General features: G+C 37.5%; 1 protein-coding gene across 2 annotated transcripts; it reads left to right on the top strand.

The window, feature by feature from the left end:
- Positions 1-534: 534 nt before the first annotated feature.
- pdgfab (platelet-derived growth factor alpha polypeptide b) lies at positions 535-21784 on the top strand. Of its 2 annotated transcripts, XM_051888434.1 has the most exons (7): positions 535-1309; positions 2335-2434; positions 8297-8422; positions 11183-11373; positions 18384-18513; positions 19023-19150; positions 20573-21784. In XM_051888434.1, the coding sequence occupies exons 1-6, from the start codon at positions 1247-1249 to the stop codon at positions 19103-19105; spliced, it is 693 nt and encodes a 230-aa protein (XP_051744394.1). In that variant the 5' UTR covers positions 535-1246; the 3' UTR covers positions 19106-19150; positions 20573-21784. The 2 variants fall into 2 exon arrangements, with proteins under 2 accessions (XP_051744394.1, XP_051744395.1); XM_051888435.1 differs by lacking the exon at positions 19023-19150 and having other exon boundaries at positions 567-1309.
- Positions 21785-24942: the final 3158 nt, after the last annotated feature.

Here is a 24942-nt window from a genome sequence, read left to right as displayed (position 1 = left end):
ACTAAAGTGTTACCATTCATTGTAAATGACCAAAAAATTTGATTGTTATTCTGTTCTAATTGTTTTAGAATACACACTATTTTATTTATTTATATTTTACAAAACGTTATTTTATACCACATTCAGTGGTATCCTTCCGCTAGAAGATATAGTCCCTAATTTGACAGACAGTTGCTATGCTGCATCCGCCATGGTAGCTGCAGTGATTCGACTCGGTAAACAGGTGTTTCGACGTTTTGTCATAGATGTTAGCCTGTAATATCGTTGGTTTTTGCTGTATTAACCAATCAGAATCCGAAGTATTTATATTTTTAATGCACATGTTGACAGTTACGACGTGAAACACGGTTTAGATATACTGTTTCACTGCGCAGAATCCAAAAAATAACGTTCAATTATTGTTTACGTGTCAGGAACTTCTAGCTGGCGCTTAATGAATTTTTTAATTAATTAAGTTTTTAATTAATGTCTATTGACTTTATGAATGAAGAGTTTAATTAAATCAATGCTTTTATTGTTCCATCCTAACAGCTAAAGAGGTTGCAGGCGCGGTTATAAAGTTTTTAGCGAGGGCCCGTCAACATCTTAAATTCAAATTTGAGATTGAAGCGCTTCGGTAAGGGGTTGAAGAAGGGTTAAATTTCACATAAGGCTCCAGCCAACCGCCTCCTCGAGCGCTCATCGGTGATTACCAGAGCGCGAGGGGAGGCGCATATATTCCGCAGATCAGACGTGCTTGAGACAGCATTCAGTGCACCAACTCTAGAGAACTAGACCAACTCTGAGCTCTTTCCTTCTGCTTTATTCATGGATACTAACGTGGGATTGTACTTTCACTGCATGACGACCTACTTCTTGAATATCTAGTGCTGAGCTCTGTATGAGGTGCATGGACTCGCTTATAAACTTTTGTGAAGAATTTCTCTTTGAGTTTTACTCTATAAATTGACCTAGGCAATGCAAAAGGGTTTCTGTCTTTGGATTGTTCAGGCTTGGACAGCCATGACGACCTTTTGCAAGTTAAATCACTTTTGAGATTCATTACAGGACGTGTTTGGACCAGTACCAGCACCTGGAGTACCAGGACAGTTTGGATTCTCCTCTTTAGACTTGAGCTGGTGCTTCGGGTCATTTAAAGGGAGATCTCTTCAAGGTATGGTTCTGGACTCTTTGCGCTCAGGAGCGGTTCCAAGGCTCCTACAGTCTTCATCTTTCTTATTGGGTGGAAAATTGACATTGGAAGGAGATGAGAACCCTATTCTGCTGCTTTCTGCTCCTCACCTCGCACCTTCTGCTGGCAACTGCTGAGGTAAAGTGCCAAAGATCTCACAAAAGCCTAACAGAATCTTGTCACACTGGTGCAGAGTTTATATAATTCACCTTATATATAGGCATATAGCTTAAAATTGAGTCAGTCCCACTGCATTTGTCTTCCAGTAATTTTCCTGATGGGGTTCATAAATGGTATCAGTTAAATGAATCTCAGCACCATATCATTCTTCATTTTTTATTGTATCAACTCAACAATTGTGGTTGCGGGTGAACATGTGATAAGCAGCTGTTCTCTGGAATATTTACAGCGTTTATTTATTAGATTATTTGAGGGTAATTCTACAAAATGGGTGTCTGTTTAAAATCTTTATAAAGCATTTACATCAGACAAAAAAAAAAAAAAAAGCATTGTGGCATCTTAATATTTATATTTATTTTTAGGCTATACATGAATAATGGGAAATAGATAAGCCTGTAAAAAAAAAAAAAAAAAGTAACAGGTTTGACTATTTTCGAGGTGTTTTCTAGTTCGTTTAGCCATTTTTGTTTTACCTCATCCACAAGCTGATATTTCAACAAATGTCTACTTTTCAGGAACAGCTGATTTACTGCACAAAATCGTGGTAACAGGGTTGACTATTGAAGATCGCCCCCTACTGACAAACCTATAACAAAAAAACTGATGAAATTATATGAGGAGACGCGTGTCCTTAATGTATTCAAGATGCTGCTATTATAACTCACGATTTTTATGGCATTGTGCATCATAGATGTGTATTTTGTCCTCTGAAATCTGAAGAAAGTGTATAGATGAAAGGAGAATAGATTTTATTTCTTCTTTTAGTCATCTTTTATTTCCATGTATATAATATTTTTATATTAAAATGCAATGCATGTACTGGATCTTTTGTTGATGTGATAAGAAAAATGCCTATTCCGAGTGACTGATTTAGCAACTGTGAAGACTTTTATTTGATGCTACGGATGCACCTTTTGTCAGTAGAAATACACTTCTGATTCATCAAATCAAATGCCGCATCTGATCTCTTTTCATATCGGCAGAAGGAGTTTGCAATCCCTCAAGATTTCATAGAAAGACTGTCCCACAGCGAAATCAACAGCATCAGCGACCTCCAGCGGCTACTGGAGGTAAATTCCCCAGGTAAATTCTGCTCATTGTTTTCTTGACACCTCCGTGGACTTTGTTCAGTAGCTAATCTCATGTGCTCTATGGCAGGGCTATTTACAGCTGTTTGTTGTAGTTGCTGTGGTTTAAGTGTATCTGGTGCATGTCACAAAGCTGTGAAGCTGTATTTTATGAGCGGCACAAACAATTTAAAGGTATCGTTTATACTGGCCAATGGGTGGAGAGTCATAAATAGTTCTTTACAGATTGCTTCTGTTTTTAGAGCAGCATGTATCTCATGTCCAGGCTTACGTCACGTCAAATGGGAAGCCAAGTTTTCCTATACTTAAGCTGTCCGCAAGTGGTTTCATTTGCCCACTATAATTTCATTTACAGGCGAATTACCGGTAATTACACAAACAAAAAAGAAGCAAGACAGTATAATTTGGGGTGTGAGTGTAACCAGTCTGGTTTCTGCGGTGAGACCATAGGTGTGATAGGTGTGCAGGGGGGATGGGTTGAATAATGATAACAGAGCGTCGGCTCATTTCATAAATACAAGCCCTCCAGGCATTTAATGTTGCAACAGGCGTGTAAAACAGTAAATATGCTTTATGCAGGGTTGAAATCTCATGTTCTGCTGCTTGTTTTCCTCCTCCTTCTGTGTCTTCTTCACCCTCTTTTAGTTTGGATAATATTACAGTGATCACTAACACGAGTTCACTTGAGCTGGTATTTACACAGGCACTCGTAATATATCAAATGGAGGGGCTCCTTTGAAGTTTGATAGAAAATATTAGCTTTTAAAAACTTTTCGGGTGTTTTAGTTATTTGGCTCCGATGTTGGTTAGAATTAGTGTGCATTGCAAGCATAAATGACGGGCTTTTACATGCTGTGTGGGTTGATCTCAGCACACCTGTTAAGAACATGTCTGGATCATATTTCACTCCAAAATGAAAAGGGGGGAAAAAACATGAAATATTATTTTGCTCTAATTTTTATTTTATATATTTTTAATATTTGTTATATATATTGTTTTTAATATTATTTTCTTTATTTTTCTATTTTAAGGATTTTGCATGCATTCATGTCACTTTATGAAAACCCACATGTAATGAAAATATAATGAGAGTTGCCATTTAGATTATGGGTATATGGGAGCAATATGCTAATAAAAATTTGAGCTTAATTATCATGAAAACAATGTCCTAAAATAAGCTAAATTTTCCTTTATATATATATATTTTGGGGTGAAATATAACCTTAATCTGTTTTTAGTAGATCAAAAAAAATAAAGTTTTTAGATTTAGTACTGTAGTAATCTCATTTTTATTGGTCTTGACCTAAATCAGGCTGTCTGACAGACACCCAAAGACTAGTAAAAGATGCCTGACGCCAGTGATGGTATATTTTCAGATCTTTGTTGCAGTAACAGCACTTTTAAAGTCAGACTGTTCAAAGCCGTCGCACGTCAGTCAAAGAGAAAGAGACACTCTTCTACACTGTAATCCTAAAGTTTTAGTTTCTTAAAGGGTTAGTTCACCCAAAAATGAAAATTCTGTTATTTGTTACTCACCCTCATGTCATTCTAAAACCCGTAAGACCTTCGTTCATCTTCGGACCACAAATTAAGATATTTTTGATGAAATCCGATGGCTCAGTGAGACCTCTATTGCCATCAAGATAATTAACACTTTCAGATGCCCAGAAAGCTACTAAAGACATATTTAAAACAGTTCATGTGACTACAGTGGTTCAACCTTAATGTTATGAAGCGACGAGAATACATTTTGTGCACCAAAAAAACTAAATAACGACTTTATTCCACAATATCTAGTGACGGGCGATTTCAAAACACTGCTTCATGAAGCTTTGAAGCTTTACGAATCTTTTGTTTCGAATCAGTGGTTCGGAGCGTGAATCAAACTGCCAAAGTCACGTGAACCATTGAAATTTCGAAACACTTATGATGTAACAAAGCCTCGTTTACTGAAATCATGTGACTTTGGTGCTCCGAACCACTGATTTGAAACAAAAGATTTGTAAAGCTTTGAAGCTTCATGAAACAGTGTTTTGAAATCACCCATCACTAGATATTGTTGAAAAGTCGTTATTTTGTTTTTTTGGCGTACAAAAAGTATTCTTGTCGCTTCATAACATTATGGTTGAACCATGAACTGTTTTAAATATGTCTTCAGTACCTTTCTGGGCATTGAAAGTGTTAATGATCTTGCTGGCAATGGAGGCCTCACTGAGCCTTCGGATTTCATCAAAAATATCTTAATTTGTGTTCTGAAGATGAACAAAGGTCTTACGGGTGTGAAACGACATGAGGATGAGTAATTAATGACAGAATTTTCATTTTTGGGTGAACTAACCCTTTAACCATAACCACTCAGGAACCATAGTTAAGATCAAAGATCATTATAAAATGCAGGGTCCTTCATTTCCGTGCATTGCTGAACTGATGTCAGAAGCACTTGTCTGATTCTTGATATTGTTGCTGTTATTGTTATGAGCGTTGTCCTGTTTTCCGCTCTGATTAGTCTCATTTAGGAAACAGTAGCAGGCTGTTATCCCTCAGATCAGAGCGCTAACCTCGTCAACTGTCCATACGAGGAGCGAATGATGAGAGGAGGAAGGCACAGATAGGTATCTCCCGCTAATGGACGGATAATTAGAGGTCATGAAAGCATTGACAGTGATTTAGGGAGGAAACGCTGTCTCTCTTTCGGTGAGGTCATCGCACGTGACCTCTCCGCTCACCTGGAACAGGCTGCACTTGTTCTGCGCCTCCCAGCAGCCTTTCAACTTATCAACATCCATCTGTCTGCCTCTCCTGTCGCCTCGCGCTTTCACATCCAGAAGAAAACGGCACAGATGGAGGGACGTACTTTTGTTTGATGAAAGGACAGCTGTCAATCCGTGAAGAAGGGCTAATGTTGTCCTTTGTAATTCATTCAGAGAAAGCACAGAGAGAAAGAGAGAGAGAGTTAGAGGCAGAGGGTTTGATGAGGGTTTTGATGATAGAGGCCTGGTAGTTAAAGATCTGCGCTGGTAATGCAAAGATTATAAGTTCAGAACCAGCAATTTACACAGTTACTGGAAGAATGCTTTCATCAGCATCGTGAGGAGGGCGCACAAAAGTGGGTTGCTGCAGGTAGATCGTCCCTGTAATTATTGTGCTGCAAGCTAATGTGGATAAAAATCACCTGCCAAATGATACTTGATGAAAATGTGTCAGTTTTACAGTGTGAGAGTGGAGAGGAGTTGAAGGAATAACGCACCGAAAAAAGATACTTCTGTCATCATTTAACCACCCACTTGTGTTTCCAAACCTGAATGACTTTCTTTTGTGGAAGAAATTTTTGAGTGATGAAATTTTTTTTTATTTAAAAACTTTTGAAAAAGATAGAAATATATATATATATATATATATATATATATTTAATATATCAAATTCTATCTCTCTCTCTCTCTCTCTCATATATATATATATATATATATTTTTTTTTTATATACATATAAATCAGTATTAATTATATATTTATATATAGATAGATAGGTAAATATATTAAATGATATGATATATATATATATCAATATTTTATATATATATATATAGATAGATAGATAGATAGGTAAATATATTAAAAATATTATTAAATATATGATATATTATATATTAATATATCAAATATATGATAAATATATTATTAAATTAAAATCTGTAAGATTAAATATTCTATCAAAATTTACTATATTCTATAAATTTACATTATATATATAATGTAGTATTGTAGTATATATAATATAAATCAGTATTATATTGATATTATATCTATATATCTATATATCAATATATAATGATATATTATGTATTAAATATATAATAAATATATTATTAAATTAAAAATTGTAAGATGAAATTCTGTATTTACTATCAATAAATAGTGAATAAATTTGAAAAAAAAAAAAAATAGTATTGTAGTATAAACAATACTAAAATTAATATAAAGTTTATATAAATATATATAGAGTATAAATATATGATAAATATATTATTAAATTAAAATTTGCAAGATAAAATTCTGTATTTGCTATCATTAAATAATGAATAAATATTTATATATATATATATATATATATATATATATATAATTAATAAATTATTTAATAATTAATAATTACTGATAGATTTTAATTGCATTAATAAACAATTATATCTTTGTATTTACCATTGACAAATATAAATACACCAAAAGAAATCCATACTAAAAGGTTTTTTCCATACAAAAAAATTCAAGATTAATTCATTATTCACTGAAAATCCCTCGAGCATAGATCCCAAATCTCATTTGCTCATTCACATATGGGTTTGAATCAACATGAATCAATGTTGGTCCATTTCCTTCCTTCACAAAATTTCAGAATATGTACATTTTTGGGTGCACTATTCCTTTCAGCGTGCTTGGACAGTAGTACTTTCTTCCAGTTGGCCGTCTTGTGTTTTTGAGTTTAAGAGAACAAAGTTCTTGAGTTTGACATCATAACACTGAGTTTTGATCTGAACATGAGATAAGGTGTGTTGTGCAGGATCAAATGCTGAACTCTCCCTCTCCGCGGGTCAGCGCTTACTCTTTGACTGAGTCTGAAAAACAACTTAAAAACAATGGCCTTCCATTTGGTAGGAAAGATGAGACGAACTAGAGACACAGAACAGAGTGGGGCTTTTGTTGACATGTCACTTGTGTTTCCTGCTTCAGGACTGTGTGTGGTCATGCAGTCTTTTAAGTTCAGAGAGCATGTTTGGGTGCTTTACTCTCTCAGCATTCCTGACGGTCCCACCCTCGTCGCTCAGAGCTGGGCGCAGTTCTTCTGCCCGTCACAGATTAGTCAGTTTGATGTTTAACTGCACGACATGCTTGGCTAAACTAAACCGAGCTAAAACATCTATAGAACCATATCAGATAACGACCAACCAGGGTTATTATACTTTTCTGTAGTGTATATTGTTATTTAATTTTGTGTGTGCGTTTATATAAGTGTAAGTGAACTGTGGTTAGTTGATTTATTGACTTTTTGTGGAGTGGTTCTTTTGACAGAATATCATATAACACACCATATATCATATCATAAATACGCTTATTGTTCCTGTATGTCCTTCAAAGTGCAACTAGTTTAGATCTATAGGAATAAATGGAAATTAAGTCTTGTTTCAGAGGACACGCTGATGCTTATATGGTTTTGAAATCAAAATAATGATGATCTTATTTTGTATTTTTTTATGTACAAAGCTCTTAATTCAAACGTGTATCAGCTGTCAGGCTCTTCTTTGTTGGTTATGTCACATATGAATTCAGACCTTATTATTAATGTGAAATTATTATATGCATCATGAATCATTTAAACAGCACTTAATAACTGAACTGATTTTGTATTCAGGAGTCCTACTGTCCCGCCTCTTCTTTAAATAGTGTAAAATGGTTGTCTTACTCATTTGTACCTGTGGCAAAACCACTGAGGTTGTCAGGAGTTCAGATTTGTTCTTTGGGCTTGTCAGTGGTACATAAGACGTTATAATAAACTTGGCAACCACATTCAGGGCCAATATGACATCGTTCCTCCAGAAATCCATCGTGATGAATTTCCAATTAAGCTCGTGAATAAAGCAGCCATTGTTTGTGGAAAAATGAGTTTCTGAAGAAGGAAATTATTTCATGCTTTGGTGCCACTCACTGCAGTGCCATTTCGCCTCGAAAGGCTGCAGGGCATCTACTGAAGACTTTCAATAGCCTCATTGTGGATTGATCTTGGCTTTAAAAGGGGGGGAAAAAGTGATTTGTCTTTTCGCTGAGTAACATGAAAGTAATATGGATAACCTGTGTTTTGATGAGGTCCTGGAAATGAGGTGATTGAGGAGGTCAAACAGAAGCACCATCAGAAGAACCATCACTCATATAAGGCCGGTTCCTCAGATCTCAAGAGTCTGCAGCTGTCCCACAGACGGAAGAGGAGTGTCGGTAAGACCTTCTGCTCTTGACAATGTTCAGGTTAAGAAGTATTTAATCAATTAGTAGGCCTAGTTCTTGCTCTGTAATCGAGAATGATGAATTATATAGTTGCTTGGCAACCATGAACAGTTCATGAACTTGGCAGAAAGATTGTAGATTTATGGTGCTTCACTGATAATAGTTTTACTATTGCCATAGTACAACTTTAGTGGGCCTTGCATTTGTGCATAGCAATTACTAACTATTAACTATTAAGAACATCTTAGCAACCACATAACAAACATCCTAGTATCGTTGCTGCAAATTTTAGGAAAGTATATTACTACACATACACTACCATTCAAAATTTTGGAGTCATTAAGATTGTTTAATGTTTTTGTAAGTAGTCTTTTAAATGGAAGCTTGTTTCCACCACTAAATAAAATTAAATTAAGTTAAGTGTGACTATTTATCTCACAATTCTTACTTTTTTTCTCAGAATTGTGAGATTTATACTCGGTATTGTGAGTTATAAAATCAGAATTGCAAGATATAAAGTTGCAATTCTGACATTTTTTCTTGCAATTGCAAGTTTCTATCATGCAATTGTGAATTTATATCACTCAATTCTGACTTTTTTTCTCAGAATTGCGAGATATAAACTCACAATTGCGTCTTATAAAGTCAGAATTGTTATATAATCTCGCAATTCTAAGAAAAAACATCAGTCATTTTTTCCCTCACAATTGGACATTATAACACACAATTGCGAGTTTATATCTCACAATTCTGAGAAAAAAATGGGAGAATTGCGAGAAAAAATGTTGAATTCTGACTTTTTTTCTTGCAATTGCGAGTTTATATCATTTTTCTCAGAATTGCGATATTTAAACTTGCAATTGCGAGTTATAAAGTTGCAATTTTGACATTTTTTTTTCTTGCAATTTTGAGTTTTTATCACGCAAGTCTGACTTTATAATTTGCAATTCTGTCCTTTTTTCTCAGAATTGCGAGTTATAAACACAATTTTGTCTTATAAAGTCAGAATTGTTATATAATCTTGCAATTCTAAGAAAAACGTCAGTCTTTTTTCTCCTCACAATTGGACATTATAACACAGTTGCGAGTTTATATCTCACAATTCTGAGAAAAAAAGTCAGAATTGCAAGAAAAAAGTCAGGACTGCGAGATATAAATTCACAATTCTGACTTTTTTTCTTACAATTGCGAGTTTATATCACTCAGTTCTGACTTTTTTTCTCAGAATTGCGAGATTTAAACTTGCAATTGCGAGTTATAAAGTCAGAATTGCGAGTTATAAAGTTGCAATTCTGACATTTTTTTTCTTGTAATTGCGAGTTTTTATCACGCAATTCTGACTTTATAACTCACAATTCTGACTTTTTTTCTCACAATTGCGAGTTTATTTCACTCAGTTCTGACTTTATAACTCACAATTGTGAGAAAACAAGTCCGAATTGTGAGATAAAAAGTCGCAATTACCTTTTTTATTTTTTTATTTCATGGTGGAAACAAGCTTCCATACTCTTATGCTCACACCAATGATGTCTTTATTTGATCAGAAATACAGTAAAAACTGTGTCATTGCAAAATGTTATTACAATTTAAAATAGCTTTTTTCTATTTTAATATTTTAAAATGTAATTTATTCCTGTGATCAAAGCTGAATTTTCAGCATCATTACTCCAGTCTTCAGTGTCACATGATCCTTCAGAAATCATTCTGATATGATGATTTGCTGCTCAAGAAACATTTATTATTATTATCAATGTTGAAAACAGTTGTGCTGCTTCATATTTTTGTGGAAACTGTGATACATTTTCCATGATTCTTTGATGAATAGAAAGTTCAGAAGAACATCATTTATTTGATATATTTTTAATAAATAACAAAACAAGTAATTTTTGTAACAACGTACAGTAAAAGTTCATAACGGCAAAATATTAAATTATTGAATTGTTTTTATATACCCCAGAACTCTCCTAATAATGTTATAGTCAGGGTTTTATGTTACATAAGCATCTATGACTGGTGCAATTCCAATTTTGAGCACATAAAAAGCAGAGAATGTCAGTTTTATTCAGGAAACCACAATGATTGGAGGGCACCTCTTTATTTGATTGTACGTGAGAGTATTTTGATTGGTGGTACACAAACGTATCCGAGCCAGGAAATTCCAAACATTCAGAGTTCATGTCACAGCTCGCTGAACTGTGAGTTCACACTGGCACATTGAGCTCTGACATCCACTCTTCCTTCCCTTTCACATCAATCGAGGAGTGCAGCGGTGTGTGCGTGTGCCTTTGTGTGTCGGATATTTTGGCCCCTCTGTACCTCCCAATCACTCACTCAAACACAGACAAACTGTTGAGGACTCAGAATAGCCATGTGCCATTTTTGTTACAACTGTTGCTGAGTCTAAACCTCTGGATCGAACGTCGATCTCAGGGCTTATTTTGGGTTAGGTAAATATTAAAAACCCTCTTCAATATTTGCCACTCTTGCAGTTTTAAGGGGCCTTTTTGTTTAGCTGGATAGCATCAGTTACAGAGAAGCACACAGGCAAAAATTTTGTCTTTCTTATATAACTGCCAGAAATGAACCGAAAAATGGCATTTTATTTTATTTTATTTTAGTGTGTTTTTGTTTGGTGTGATTATATAATAAAACAGATAATTAATAAAATAATATCTTTATCTAAAGTGTTTCTTACCTTTAATTTATTCTAAGATATTAATTTCTGCATGCATCCTCATTTCTTGTGTCCAGTGGAGGAGGCGGTACCCGCCATGTGCAAGACACGGACAGTGATCTACGAGATTCCCCGTAGTCAAGTGGATCCCACCGCTGCGAACTTCCTAATATGGCCTCCATGCGTGGAGGTGAAACGCTGCACAGGCTGCTGCAACACCGGCAACATGCGCTGTCACCCCTCCAAAAAACAGCACCGGACTGTCAAGGTAAAAGCAGTGCTTCGGTAGTCCTGTGAAGTCATTTCAGAATGGGGTAGATGTTGACATTTATATCTTAAGAACCAAGACTCATGTCCAGGTGTGCAATAAAATATTTTGTTCTTTAAATATTAGACATACTGTATATTTGGTCAAACTCCAGCCATCTTAGATGCAGGACAAGTGGTACAAAATATCACCCACAGTAATGCTGACCACACCTACTCCAAGCCACACCCCTTTTTAGTTCCACTTAAAGTCTGCATGAGACGCAAGTTGCTATAGTATTTTCTTTCCTATTGTGACGTATATATGAGTGAAGCGGCTTCTCAAACAAGAAAAAATGTAGGGTGGGGCTTGATTTTGTCCATGGGGAATTTATTGAATGGTTGTGGTTTGCAACTGGTCGATCTCATGTGAGTGACAGGTTGCCCCACCCTTGTGTCAGTAAACACATCATCAGAGAAGAGAAGAGAAGAGCTGCAAGTGAGTTTCTTAAGCATCAAATCATCATATCAGAATGATTTCTGAAGGATCATGTGACACTGAAGACTGGAGTAATGATGCTCAAATTCAACTTTACATCACAGGAATCAATTACATTTTAAAATATATTCAAATAGAAAACAGCTACTTTAAATTGTAATAATATTTCACAATTTTACTGTATTTTTTACTGTATTTGTCATCAAGTAAAAAGTGCTTTTGAATGGTGGTGTACATACAATTATTCATTTTTTATTCATTTCTTCATTTCTTCATATTCCACAATCTTCTGAATGGACGTTCAGTTGATTGTATAGCACTACCCATTTTTTCCACATAAAATGAATGCAGATGTTAGTCTTGTACGTTTTTTTTTTCCAGCACTGAGCACAGGGATGGGTCGAGAATATATTATGTGTGTTTCTTTCCAGCTATGGTTGTATATATTTGAGCAAAAACCCTTAAGAGATGTATTTACCCTTCTCTTACTTTTTCCTTCTCATCCTAAAAAAGGAGCAGGTCTGCACAAGCTACTGCTGTTCAGAGCCGTGATATAAAAAAGACAGACTGTAAATAGGCCTCACTGCACAGGGAGTGTGTGTGTGTGTGTGTGTGTGTGTGTGTGTGTGTGTGTGTGTGTGTGTGTTTGCTTGGCCACATTTCTGCTGTACTTTGGTTCATTGCAGTGATAAGCTCGTTTCAAAGGAGACACTGCTGGGTGTGGAACATAACACCAGATAATGAGTCTACCAACACTTACTGGAGTTAAACTTCACCTAGACTGCCTGCCTGTCTGTCTGCCTGTCTATCTGTCTGTTGGTTTGTTTGTTTATCTATCTATCTATCTATCTATCTATCTATCTATCTATCTATCTGTCTATCTGTCTGTCTGTCTGTCTGTCTGTCTCTGTCTGTTTGTCTGTCTATCTGTTTGTCTGTCTGTCTGTTTGTCTGTCTGTCTATCTGTTTGTCTATCTGTTTGTCTATCTGTTTGTCTATCTGTCTGTTTGTCTGTCTGTCTACATTTGTTGATATTAATTTTTTCTTTTGTTGATATTAATTTTTCTTTTTTCGGTTTGTCTGTCTGTCTGTATCTCTGTCTGTCTCTCTGTCTGTATCTCTGTCTGTCTCTCTGTCTGTATCTCTGTCTGTCTATCTGTCTGTCTGTCTGTATCTCTGTCTATCTGTCTGTCTGTATCTCTGTCTATCTGTCTGTATCTCTGTCTGTCTCTCTGTCTGTATCTCTGTCTCTGTCTGTCGTCTGTCTGTCTGTCATCTGTCTGTAATCTATCTATCTATCTATCTATCTATCTATCTATCTATCTATCTATCTATCTATCTATCTATCTATCTGTCTGTCTGTCTGTCTGTCTGTCTGTCTGTCTGTCTGTCTACATTTGTTGATATTAATTTTTTCTGGCTGCATGTTCTTCTCTTTTGCAATCCTTTTTCCATCTCCCTCTCTCTTTCACAGTAGTGATTGAGCTGTTACGTAAAGTGTAACAGGAGTTGATAGCTTCTCTTTTTTTCTTATTACCAGCACAGCATATTCTTCTGATGGATTCTGTTCAATTCTTTCACCTAAAGTTGTTTTAAGGCAAGTCAGTTCACTCATCAGCTGTTCTTGTCATGCTAGTACAGCTCCTATCTGCTTGAGTTGGAACTGAAATCTCCAAACCAGTTGCCAAAGATTTTGTTTCAGTAACAAATGTCAAATCAGCAATAAAATATGACATAAATGTTGCTGTTTTATTCAAATCAGGCTAAATTTTTCAGGTTAGGTGGACCTTGTGCACATGCTTCTATCAAAAAGACATTTGGCTCTTTTAACTAAAATCAGGACTTCCATTCCTAGAGGTGAAATATTGAGTGATACGTTACCTCCTGTACAGTTCGTATTTGTCCATCTGTACAGTCTCTTTCACCTCATTTCCCCTCCTCTCTCTCTCTCTTGCTATAGTACTGGTGTACACTACTAATGGTTTTCCCAGAACCGCTGTGTTGCAGTTTGTGTCTATTAGCCTTGCTAAAACACGCACACACAACACACACACACACTCACACTCTCTCGCATGCAAACATCATCACACAGTACTACAACAACAGGTGCTGCAGTGGAGTACTGGGGGAGGGGAGAGGAGCTGGAGCCCAGACAGAATAAACCTCAGTTTACAGTGAGGGGACTCAGACCTGCAGTGTGAGAGGAAGGCCACATTTAAACATTGGTTATCACAGCAGAAAGCTGAAAGGGACATATCATGAAAAACAGGATTGATATTTGATGTAGGCTAGTATGTAGACATACTAAACAAAATACAAACTTGATATTTTAAAACAACAAGTTATTGTTTTAGTCCCACTGAAATCAAACTTTTTAAGTTCATGTACTGTAAACGCAGTTACTGACTCCACTCCCAGGGTCGCCACATCACATCGCTTGCTCATTTGCATGAAGTTGACCTCTCAATGGTCATGTTGCCTCAAATTAGCAAGCAACAAATGACTTATTTTTCCCAAATGTTTGGTCTAGGCAAGTTGTGGAATTATATCTTTTAAGATAGAGAAGCAAACACAGTGGGTGGAAAATGGTTGTTAAAAAATGAAATTATGAATATCTTAGGTCGGAAAAACAACTCTGATACGGGTTTGGAATGACATGAGTGTGAGTAAAAGATGACAGAAGTTTCTTTATTTCAATATCTTGTTTAATCTCTTCTTGATGTCTCTTTATATGGTTTTCTGGGAGGTTTGAGGTTTCATATCACTCCATCTCTAAATCAGCACACCTGAATCCAAACTGAGCCATTTGGAAAACTTATCCTCGGCATCAACAATGAACAAGGCAGCGGTGGTTTCCTTGAAGTAGGAACATCTAGATAGGCAGCTGTAGCGTGTGGGTGCTGTTTATTTTATTTTCATCGCTGGTTAATCAGACTGCTAAAGTTACTAAATCCGGCACACCGCTGTTCTTTCCTAATGAAGAGGATATTCCTGATTTGGAATGTTTGCAAGTGAGTGCATGAATACAACATGTGATGTGGTTCAAAAGGTGAGTGTTTATATGTTTGGATGAGCCAGATTTAGATTTCTACTTTAGAGGTTGGTGAAGGGAAATCATACATGGTTTATTCTGGCACTGGAAGCATAAGGTGTGTTGCTAGTGTTGATTCTGAGCCTCAAATGGCCCAGGTTAGTGAGGATACATCCCCCATCTCTGACGCAAACGTTGAGGAAACACAAATAGTGCTAATTCAAATGAATGTAGTATTAATATAGAAAATGAAAACAGCAGAATATTCCAAAAGACCCTGTTGTATCAGAGTGGAAAGGCTGATGTACAGTATCTGACAAAGAATGAAAAACATAGCTCTGTGTTCAGAGATTCACTTACAGTAAGCTCATGTTTACAGTGTCTCATGTATCTGTTTTTTATTCATCTGTCTGTGAAGATATGTAATAATAATAATAATATATATATATATATATCATTTCTCTGCATTGCAATACTACTGAATTAAATATTTTTTGAGAAACTTTAAACATGCAAACTCATGCTCTTACAGTGCAATGCAATTCTCCTTCTCTCTCTCTCTCTCTCTTCTTTTTTGTTTGTTTTTGTTTGCATGTGGTGGGCTGTAATTGCTGTAACATCTATAGTGTTCTTTCCATCTTTTCACTCTCTGCCTTTCTGCTGGTGTTTAGGGACAGTTTTAAAGGGCTATGACAGGAAGTGCACAGATTAGATCACCTTTTCTCCTTATCTTCATGATTGTCTGAGTGCCAGTGTGTGTGTTTTACAGCAGAGATTTTGCCCATACACTTTCTGTAACTCTAGACATGCAGGTCATGAGATAAAAGTTTCCCTTATTTTCCCCCCTCCCAGCATCCCTTGTTCCTGTTCAGGCCTCTCTTTGTCACTCACTCAATAAGAACGCTTGCTCCCCACACCCCTCTTTCTTTTCGGGTCGCCCCACCAGTCGTCTGCCTGCCATCGGACCCCCGCTCTTTCCGCGGCTCTCGGTTTCGCTTTATCCGCAGCGTTTTGTCGTCAGATTTACCCACTGACAGATGTGCAGGAAAACTGCCCGTCCCCTGGCTACGTGTCCATTTCCCTTTGTTCTCATGCTAATTACCCATGATGCACCTCTCCTGATGCCCGTTCTTTCTCTCACCCTTTCTTTATCGACCTTTCTTGTGGGGAAATCCCAATGCCAATTATCCGAACCCTGGACAATAGTCCTCACAGAGCGCAGGGCGAGTCAGAGGGGGTTGGGGTTGCTGGAGCCGGGGCTGGATCAGATGTCACACCATTAGTGCGCTGCGCTGGGATTTCGCAGGGCTTTCATTGCGGCATAAAGCACAGTGGTTTATAAATAGAGCTTGGAAGGGCCTCCTGAGAAACTTGGGGCTTTTTATAAAGCACATTCGAGTATGTGGGTGATCGCATGTGTGAAGTTCAGGCATAGTCACGGCGGACTTCAAACCGAGATGCAAAGGCAATGATAAATTGAATTTGAATGGAAATATTGGGGCGGGGGCAGCAAAGGATGATGTGGGGACTCTTTCTTTTTCTTATTATGACCCTTTCCTGAACCCCTTACCCAACCCCCCGACTGGTTCTCAAGCCCCTCAGTGTCTGTCTCACCCATCATCCTCAGTCACAGAACATTCTTGCACGCCACGGGCTGTTTTAGACTTGGCTCTGTAAATATAACCAAGCGCAAGAATGTCCAAGAGGAGGGAGAGGTGGGCAGCAGACAGGGGGAAAGAGGCATAAACCAGTAACCGGGCGGAAAGAGAGACTGCAACTGGCCTGTCTCACTGTCTCTCGCTCCCCACCTTCATTTTGACGCTCTGTATGCTATAGGTTTGTGGGAGTTTCCAAGTGTTGCATCATTTCTTCCATAATGTTAAACCAATTGCACTTGCACGGTAGACTGAGTTTTTATTTGCACTCTGTGAGTCATGCACTGAATTTAGTAATTGTGTTTGAAGCCAGAAAAATATGCACACAAATGCATATATGAATGCTTGACCAACCCGTTGCAAATGCTGTTCTGCGCACTCAGTGCGTATGTGTACATATTACCTCTTACAAATGTCTGTTCATTTATGTCTCACGTCTTACGAACTGGTCAGTGAAGGAGACTGAATATTTCTCGCAGTAGCTCTGGTGACATTATTGTGGTGGCTTTCTTCAGTTCTGAATGCGCCAACTGGGCTCTGCGCATGAGTTGAATCTTTGTTCAGAATACATGTACACGAATATGTCAGTCAGATTGCAATTTTTAGGGCACGATTCCTCAAATCCAGCCCTGGAGTGCCACTGCCTTGGAGAGATAGCTCTAACCCTAATCAAAGACACCTAAGCAAGCTAATCGAGGTCTTCAGAGATACTACATAAATACAAGTAGGTGAGTTTAATCAGGGTTTGAGCTAAACTCTGTAGGGCAGTGGCCCTCCAGGGCTGGAGGAACCCTGGTTTAGGGTTTATATAAACAAAACTAATGTGCGTTACTGTGGCAGTTCGGTCACTTCCTAGGTCGTTCCTGATGGAGCAAAAGAGGATAACTTTTTTGAGGAGGAGTACCATTCCTCACTGTACTATGAGGAACCTCTTTAGCAACCCATAAAGCCAAACTTCTACCAAATTAAGTGTTTGTTTCCCTACTAAAAAAAGACCTCTTAAAAGCTTCGAGGTGATTCACACAGAATGTGAGTTTTGCATTTAAAACAAAAGTGAGGCGTGGGCAGTGGAATGGAAAAAAATACAATGCTTTTTTTTTTTTTTTGTAAAAGTTGAACTTCTTTTAACTTGAGTATCACGTTTTGGAAAATTGAAAAGCAGCGCAGTGGAATGTAGAGGTCTGCTACCCGACCTGAGCCCGACAGTTAGTGTAGGTCTTACAAAGCTGTTTTGGCTTATGATAGCAAGAAAACGGGTACATCTCTACAGCGACGGATTTCAGGTTCGGGTTAAACTATAACAGTACCGATCGGGGTCGGGTCAAACGATCTCGGGTACGGGCCACAGTTTAAAGCCTATGCAGACCTCTAGTGGAATGCAGAAACATGTTCACCTTAGACCAGCATTAATTAAAAAACGAACAGAATAGGCCTAAACATATACCCACCCACCTACCGTGAATACTGACAGCTAAGCATTAGCAGAACAGTGATAAGGAATGGAGGCCTAAGCGTTAAAATTAGCACAACAAAAGGCATGAGTCGACCCCTGTGTAAGGCTGTGTGGTTATTTTGAGTTTAGTGTGCTGCAGTGGGGCGTTAACTGTGGAACATGTAACTGTTTTGGGCTTATTGCCCAGGAATTGTTCGACATATTTTTCCACTGTTTCCACCATTTGGCAGCGTTAGCCAGTTAGCTGTGCTACTGGTCATATACCCTATCAGTTAAGAATCTGTGCAGCTAAAACATCAAATTTGAATACTGTTAATAACTATGTATGGCAAAAGTATACACATTTAGACATACAGAGCTGAGATGATAACCCGGTCTATCTCTCTTTTTCCAGGTGGCGAAGGTAGAGTTCTCATCGCGTAAGAAAGCGAAATTGAAGGAGGTTCTTGTCCGGTTAGAGGATCACCTGGAATGCGTGTGCACATCACAGCATCACGTGATGGAGCATGTGGAGGCAGACACAGGTATATATGTCATGCACACATACAAAGAATGTTTAGCCTGATCTTTGAATGACTATTTGGTTATGGAGTGTGCACTCAGCGGTCTATGGCATTGTGCTGTCACCACAGACAAACACACCTGTTGGTCAGTCTGCTATTGCAAAACGTCAATGTTTGTGTGAGCTTGTGTTTTACCGTGCTGGCCAATGATGCAATTGAATGGATAAGAAAGACCACAGGTATGTGTGAATGCTGAAGCATGTAAACGTGTGTCTGAGGTTTCTCCTTCAGGTTCAACAGGTTTCTGCTTTCGTGTGCCGAGATAAAAGGGTTGGAAGCTCATAAGGCTCAAATATTTATGAAGTGCAATTACAGTCTGTTTTACACCTCCCCGAGGCCATAAATTCTTTCTTTCTTTATTTCTTTCTTTCTTTTTCTTTCTTTCTTACTTGATTTCTTCTTTTTTTTTTCTACTCAACCACACTCTGCCCATCATCTACTTGCACCCTTCCCCAAACTTGTGTTTCCAGGCCCACGCACAGTTAAAAACGGTAAAAAACGGAAACACAGAAAGCATGCAGTGGCAGCACAGATCAACAAGGATATTCAGTAAAAGGCAAACATTTCCTAACACTCCGCGGACCAAAATATTCTGCAGGTAGGACAGCTGTAGGCAGAACCGCTGCCACTTCTCAACCAATCGGCATGAACCAATCAGGAGAAAGAGAGAGACGTCCAATCAGAGTCACGCAACACTGAACTAGAGAGTCGTTTGCACTGTGCTGTTTTCGCTTTGCTGCATGTGTCATGGGTTTGTCTGTTTGATGCAACTTATTTCATGAAATCAAATTGTGTTCACCATGTTATAATTTAGCTCTGTTCCAAAACCAAGTGAGCTGCCTTGCTGTTTAGGCAGCTACCTTCTAAAGCCCTGGGTATACTTTGTTTTTTTATACAATCGATCGCACAATCTTGCACGGTTTTGAGCACTTTCTCGCCACGAGTTACAACCCATGTAAATGTATTTGTATTCTTTCATGCGAGAGTTGTACAAATGAAGGTACCTTCTAACCTCTTCACACAATCTGTCCTCTATATTGGCCTCCATTGTCGCTGTAGCTTGCATGTGTTCCGGTCTGTTCTGTTTATGCAGTTTTTCTTTGACTACCTTGTGAATTGACACCTCCAGAGCACGGTTGCCACCTTGTGGATAAACTAATTACTGCAAAAAAATAAAATAAATGCGCATGTACCAAGTACACGCGGTTACAAAAATCTGGCGGTGTGCATACAGTATACGCGTAATCTTCTGATGACGAAATTTGCATCACGCATCTGTACGCTGACCCTCGTGTATGCGTAAAAAGTGAAGTATACTTTGGGCTTAAGGAAACAACTGAAATGGAAGTTACTTCTTTTGGAAAGATTTTCATAAACAGCAACTACGCACCCTTCTCAGAAGCTCAACTCCAATTTATTCCAATAAATGATCATATTGTTAGCATAGCCTGTTGCTAAGATAATTATAAAATATTTGAATAAGAATAAAAATAGCACACATATATTGGGTAAAATAACCTATTTGAATGAAATATATGTACTTTGCTTTGCTTGTGATTGCTTTCTTTGTGAAGGATCCATGCATTGCTGCATTAATTTGATCAAAATGGGGTAATTTAGAAAGCAGCATATTTTGAAATAGCCTTTATTTCAGCAGTGTGTCTATGATGCCTTAAAATACTGTCTAGCTAGGCAGCTCACTAGATTTTTGGAAAAGAGTTTGTGTGTTTGCCTTAATTTTGAGTGTTTGTGAATGAAAATGTGTGGATTGATGGTTTGGTGAAGTTGATCACAAAGATTGTGTCTTTCACATTGGTCTTTCTTTGTTAAATGTGCACAGACTGCCTGATAACACACATTAAAATAAAATCACTGTGTGGTGGATATGTGTCACTCAAACACAAACCGCATGTCTTACTAAGGAAAAAAATCACAGTCAAATAACTTTAAAACTGCACCAAATTCAACCAAAAAGCAGTTGTTTGTTAACAGCCGTTTTGTTTTCTTTCTCTCCCTCCAGTGGACATGAGGTGAAACCACATCAAGCGAGCGATTGAAAGACAACAGTGGCTACGTAATGTTCCAGCAGCACTGGGACTTCGACCTCTGAATTCTGTCCCTACTGACCCATTGCTGTTCAAAAAAAGATACTGTATCCAGAGGAACATTATACACAAACACAACACCAAAGGTGCTTTCTATGTACTCTGTCAAACACTGAAGACAAACAAGATTGGTATTCAGTTAATTATTAAGTGGTCAAACACTGGGCGGAAATGAAACTGAAAGGGATGATGTTTGTGTCATCTCTGTTGTTTTTGTATACAACTCTCGTAAAGGTCAAAGATGAGGAGAAAGTCTTTTGGAGAACACTAAGTTTGTAGAGACCATGCTTGGGTTTGGATGCACTCAATCAGGAGTCTAGATGCCCTCGAAGGATGGACGAATTCAATGGACTCCAGTCATTTAAAAAGAGGAAGAAGATATTAAGGGATGTACTGTCATATAACCTTGCTAAAATGGACGCTATTTTTTTGTTGTTCTCTACCTTAGTCCTCTTGGGTCCAGAACATTTAAACTGCTATTTCCAATGTGCCTCTAGAAAGTTTTGTCCTTCCGAAGAGCTCAACTGCCTGTCCACGAACAAAGACTTACAGACGGCAGTGTTTGCAGTCATTATGCCAGAATAAAGTATTTATGTATGCGATCTCTCCTTCTCATCCTCTCCATTTCTCAGTCCAATGTAAGAGGAGCTCATCTTCTTTGATCTGGAAGTATTAGCAGTATCATTTTCTCAATATTTCATTTCATTCTTGCTTATATTTTACAGCATATCTCAAAACTAGGTTTTTGTCCTGGAAATATGTCATAAGAAGACATATGCAAGAGACAGTTGTGGAAAGATGCTTTATTTTTGTTAAAATATATTTATAATGCTAATGTAGAATCAAGCAGAAAGTATGTTTATGTATTCTGTTATTGTGGTGTAATGGTTGTATGATGGGATGAGATGACCCTTTGAGAGTAAATGCTATACAGTATCAACAGGTTGGCCATCACAAGGTCTGATGGCATCATTAGTCATAAGATGTTGGTTCATAATTTCCTCCTTTACTCACCGTAACACAATAGTTAATGCTAACATACAAACATAGACAAAGGTCATTCAAATAACCAATAAACACTTACCTTAGGTATGAAGCTTTGTAATAAATAAACAGATCAAAACAAATACTGAGTTCATTTTTATCATATTCACTTCAATTTCAGATCATGTTCAGTTGATTTCTGAAGGACACACCATTCACATCGGGCCTCGAATTTCCAATTTCTGTGCAAATTTGTTCATTCTTATGTCTTGTTTGTGAAATTAAATTGAATGTGTATGTAGAAATGTACAATGTACATTCCATCGATTTACACAGAAATGCGTTCACGGCTCATGAATGAAGCCTGTAGGATCCTAGGCAAGAAAAAAATGTTTGTTATGCAAGCCTATTATATGTATTACACCATTAAACTGAGTGTGTTTACATGCACAAACTTAAACTGATTATGCTTAATAATCAGACAATGTGTATGGTCATGTAAATACTTTAAACAGTTTATGAACTTTTCCCAATAGATGAACTCAGTTTAGGAAAAACCTAATTGCCATATATCTAGTTTTTTGCCCAAGACCCTGCTTTCACACTGTATTTAAAGGGTTAGTTCACCCCCAAATTTCTGTCATTAATTACTCACCCTCATGTCGTGAGATGGGTAAGACCTTCGTTCATCTTCAGAACACAAATTAAGATATTTTTGATGAAATCCGATGGCTCAGTGAGGCCTGCATTGACAGCAAGATAATTAACACTTTCAGATGCCCAGAAAGCTACTAAAGACATATTTAAAACAGTTCATGTGACTACAGTGGTTCAACCTTAATGTTATGAAGCGACGAGAATACTTTTTGTGCACAAAAAAAAAACCAAAATAACAATTTTATGACAATATCTAGTGATGAGCGATTTCAAAACACTGCTTCATGAAGGTTTACGAATCTTTTGTTTCGAATCAGTGGTTCGGAGCGCCAAAGTCACATGATTTCAGTAAATGAGGCTTCGTTATGTCATAAGGGTTTCGAAATTTCAATGGTTCACCACTGGGGGGCGAGACTTTGGCAGTTTGATACACGCTCCGAACCATTGATTCGAAACAAAAGATTTGTAAAGCTTCGAAGATTCCTGAAACAGTGTTTTGAAATCGCACATCACTAGATATTGTTAAATAAAGTCGTTATTTTGTTTTTTTTGCGCACAAAAAGTATTCTCGTCGCTTCATAACATTAAGATAGAACCACTGTAGTCACCTGAACTGTTTTAAATATGTCTTTAGTAGCTTTCTGGTCATCTGAAAGTGTTAATTATCTTGCTGTCAATGAGCCATGATGGCACTGAACCATCGGATTTTATGAAAAATATCTTAATTTGTGTTCCGAAGACGAACGAAGGTCTTACGGGTGTGGAACGACATGAGGGTGAGTAATTAATGACAGAATTTTCATTTTTGGGTGAACTAACCCTTTAAACACTTTTAACGCTTGTCTGGCATTTCACATTGTGCTCATGTCTGTTTACTTTTAATATCATAAATGTGGTTTGTTGTGCATGTAAACAAACAAAGTTTCTTGGGCAGCAAAATGTTAGATGGTGTTTAACAGGAACTGTGCAATCAGCACTCTAAGAGATCTACAGTTTGTGCATTGAAATCTCTTTTGAGGGCTGTATTTATGACATTTATAGTCTGCTGCAAAAGTGCTCAAGTAGGAGCTTTCATGTTCTTCCAGGCCGGTTGTTGACTCTGGCTTGAGTTGTGTCTTGCTGCAGGGACTCCACTGGTTCTTGTCATTTTTGACACATGCCAGACACATGGAGCAGTCCTGGCACTGCCTCTAACAAAGTTCAGCACTTTGTCACACTCCTGACCCCCAAGTGGCATGTCTGGCCATCTAAAGAGCACCTGGATGTCTGATTCACTGTGAATAACAGCAACAATCTGTGGAGAGGGGGTGGAGCAAACCTTTGACTTGTTTTAATCTTTGTGTCTTAATGTTTGTTTTGTATTTGTAACCATGAGTCATGCAGCAGTCTGTCTGGTACAGCCCATATTCACTTTCTACAACATCATGGGTGTTTGACTAAAATATATACAGTTGGGGTGAAGTTGCTATTTTGTGGTTTCAATTACAACACAATTAACCAAATTCGTAGGGCTGGTGGTATATTTGTTTGTCCAGTGGTGTGTGACCTGATTTAGCTCTTTAGCTACTACTGCAGTTTTGTTATTGTTCCATGGCACTCTCTCGTTTTGGCAGCTGGGTGATTTAGATTGTTATGTTCAGGTGCTGGAACCTGCAAGTCTGTTCAGTGTTTCTATTCTGAATTGCTTGTACGTTTCGACAATGCAATTCACTTCTGTCAGTTGCGTAAATTGTGGCATTCTCCGGTCACACGCATATTCTACTGTTGTCCCAATAGGAAGTACATCCCGACCGTAGTCTTTTCCACCTTTTTTTTTGTAAAGTGCATTCCTACATGACATCTTGCATGTCTGGAGTTGTACAATAACAGGACGTAGGATCAAGGGCAATCGTGTGTGAAATACAGAAACTTTATATGGAAAAGTAGTCTGATTAGTGAGCAAGTATAAGAACAATATTTCCGGAGTCATTCTAGCCATACAAATATAACAATGATTCCTTGCTCATTATAGATGGACCCAAATTCTAGGTCAGCGTTTGTACATCCCAGATTTATGAGCCTCTAGGGGTGTATGATGAAACTGCAGGTGGTCTTTTGAGATTGTGAATAAAATGCCAATGTAAAAAGAAATCAAATAAATAATATAGTGGTGTTTCCAATAAAATGATCACTTTATTCTGATATAAGTTAAATTTATTATTAATTATAAATTAATTGTTGTTATTGACAGGTTGGAAACTTAGGGGTAACACACACAGTTTCTGCCAATCTCATGTTAATCTTGAGTACCTATAGAGTAGTAGTGCATCCTTCATATCTCCAAAAAGTCTTTTTTATCATATTTATAAAAAATACATACGCTGTACCAAGTCTTTCCGAAAACAGCCGAGCGCCTGGAGGCGTGCTGTGGGCGAATCTAAAGAGTGACGAGCACGCACAGCTTTTGTGTAGCAATCGTCTGCAAGCTATCAATGGTCAGCTAAACAAATGTATTTAAACACACACAGTACACCATCGCATTATCCCTGGACAACTTTTGAATCACTATAATGAATATAGCATATAGTGAATGATGAATAATGAATTTATGAATTCACTATGTTCATGTTGTTTACATTATATGTTCTTAGGCGCCTATTGCCAA

The sequence above is a fragment of the Ctenopharyngodon idella genome, chromosome 3 (assembly GCF_019924925.1).
Source record: "Ctenopharyngodon idella isolate HZGC_01 chromosome 3, HZGC01, whole genome shotgun sequence".
Lineage (NCBI taxonomy): Eukaryota > Metazoa > Chordata > Actinopteri > Cypriniformes > Xenocyprididae > Ctenopharyngodon > Ctenopharyngodon idella.
The sequence above is the reverse complement of the archived record's forward strand: the minus strand, read 5'-3'. Positions and strand labels throughout refer to the sequence as shown.

What these genes read in the sequence shown, in the direction of transcription:
- pdgfab (XM_051888434.1), top strand. Translation starts at nt 1,247, where the DNA reads ATGAGAACCCTATTCTGCTGCTTTCTGCTCCTCACCTCGCACCTTCTG. An exon ending in ACTGGAGGTAAATTCCCCAG is followed by an intron (nt 2,435 to 8,296) that starts GTAAATTCTGCT and finishes TGTTTTGATGAG; the next exon opens with GTCCTGGAAATGAGGTGATT. An exon ending in AACAGCACCGGACTGTCAAG is followed by an intron (nt 11,374 to 18,383) that starts GTAAAAGCAGTG and finishes CTCTTTTTCCAG; the next exon opens with GTGGCGAAGGTAGAGTTCTC.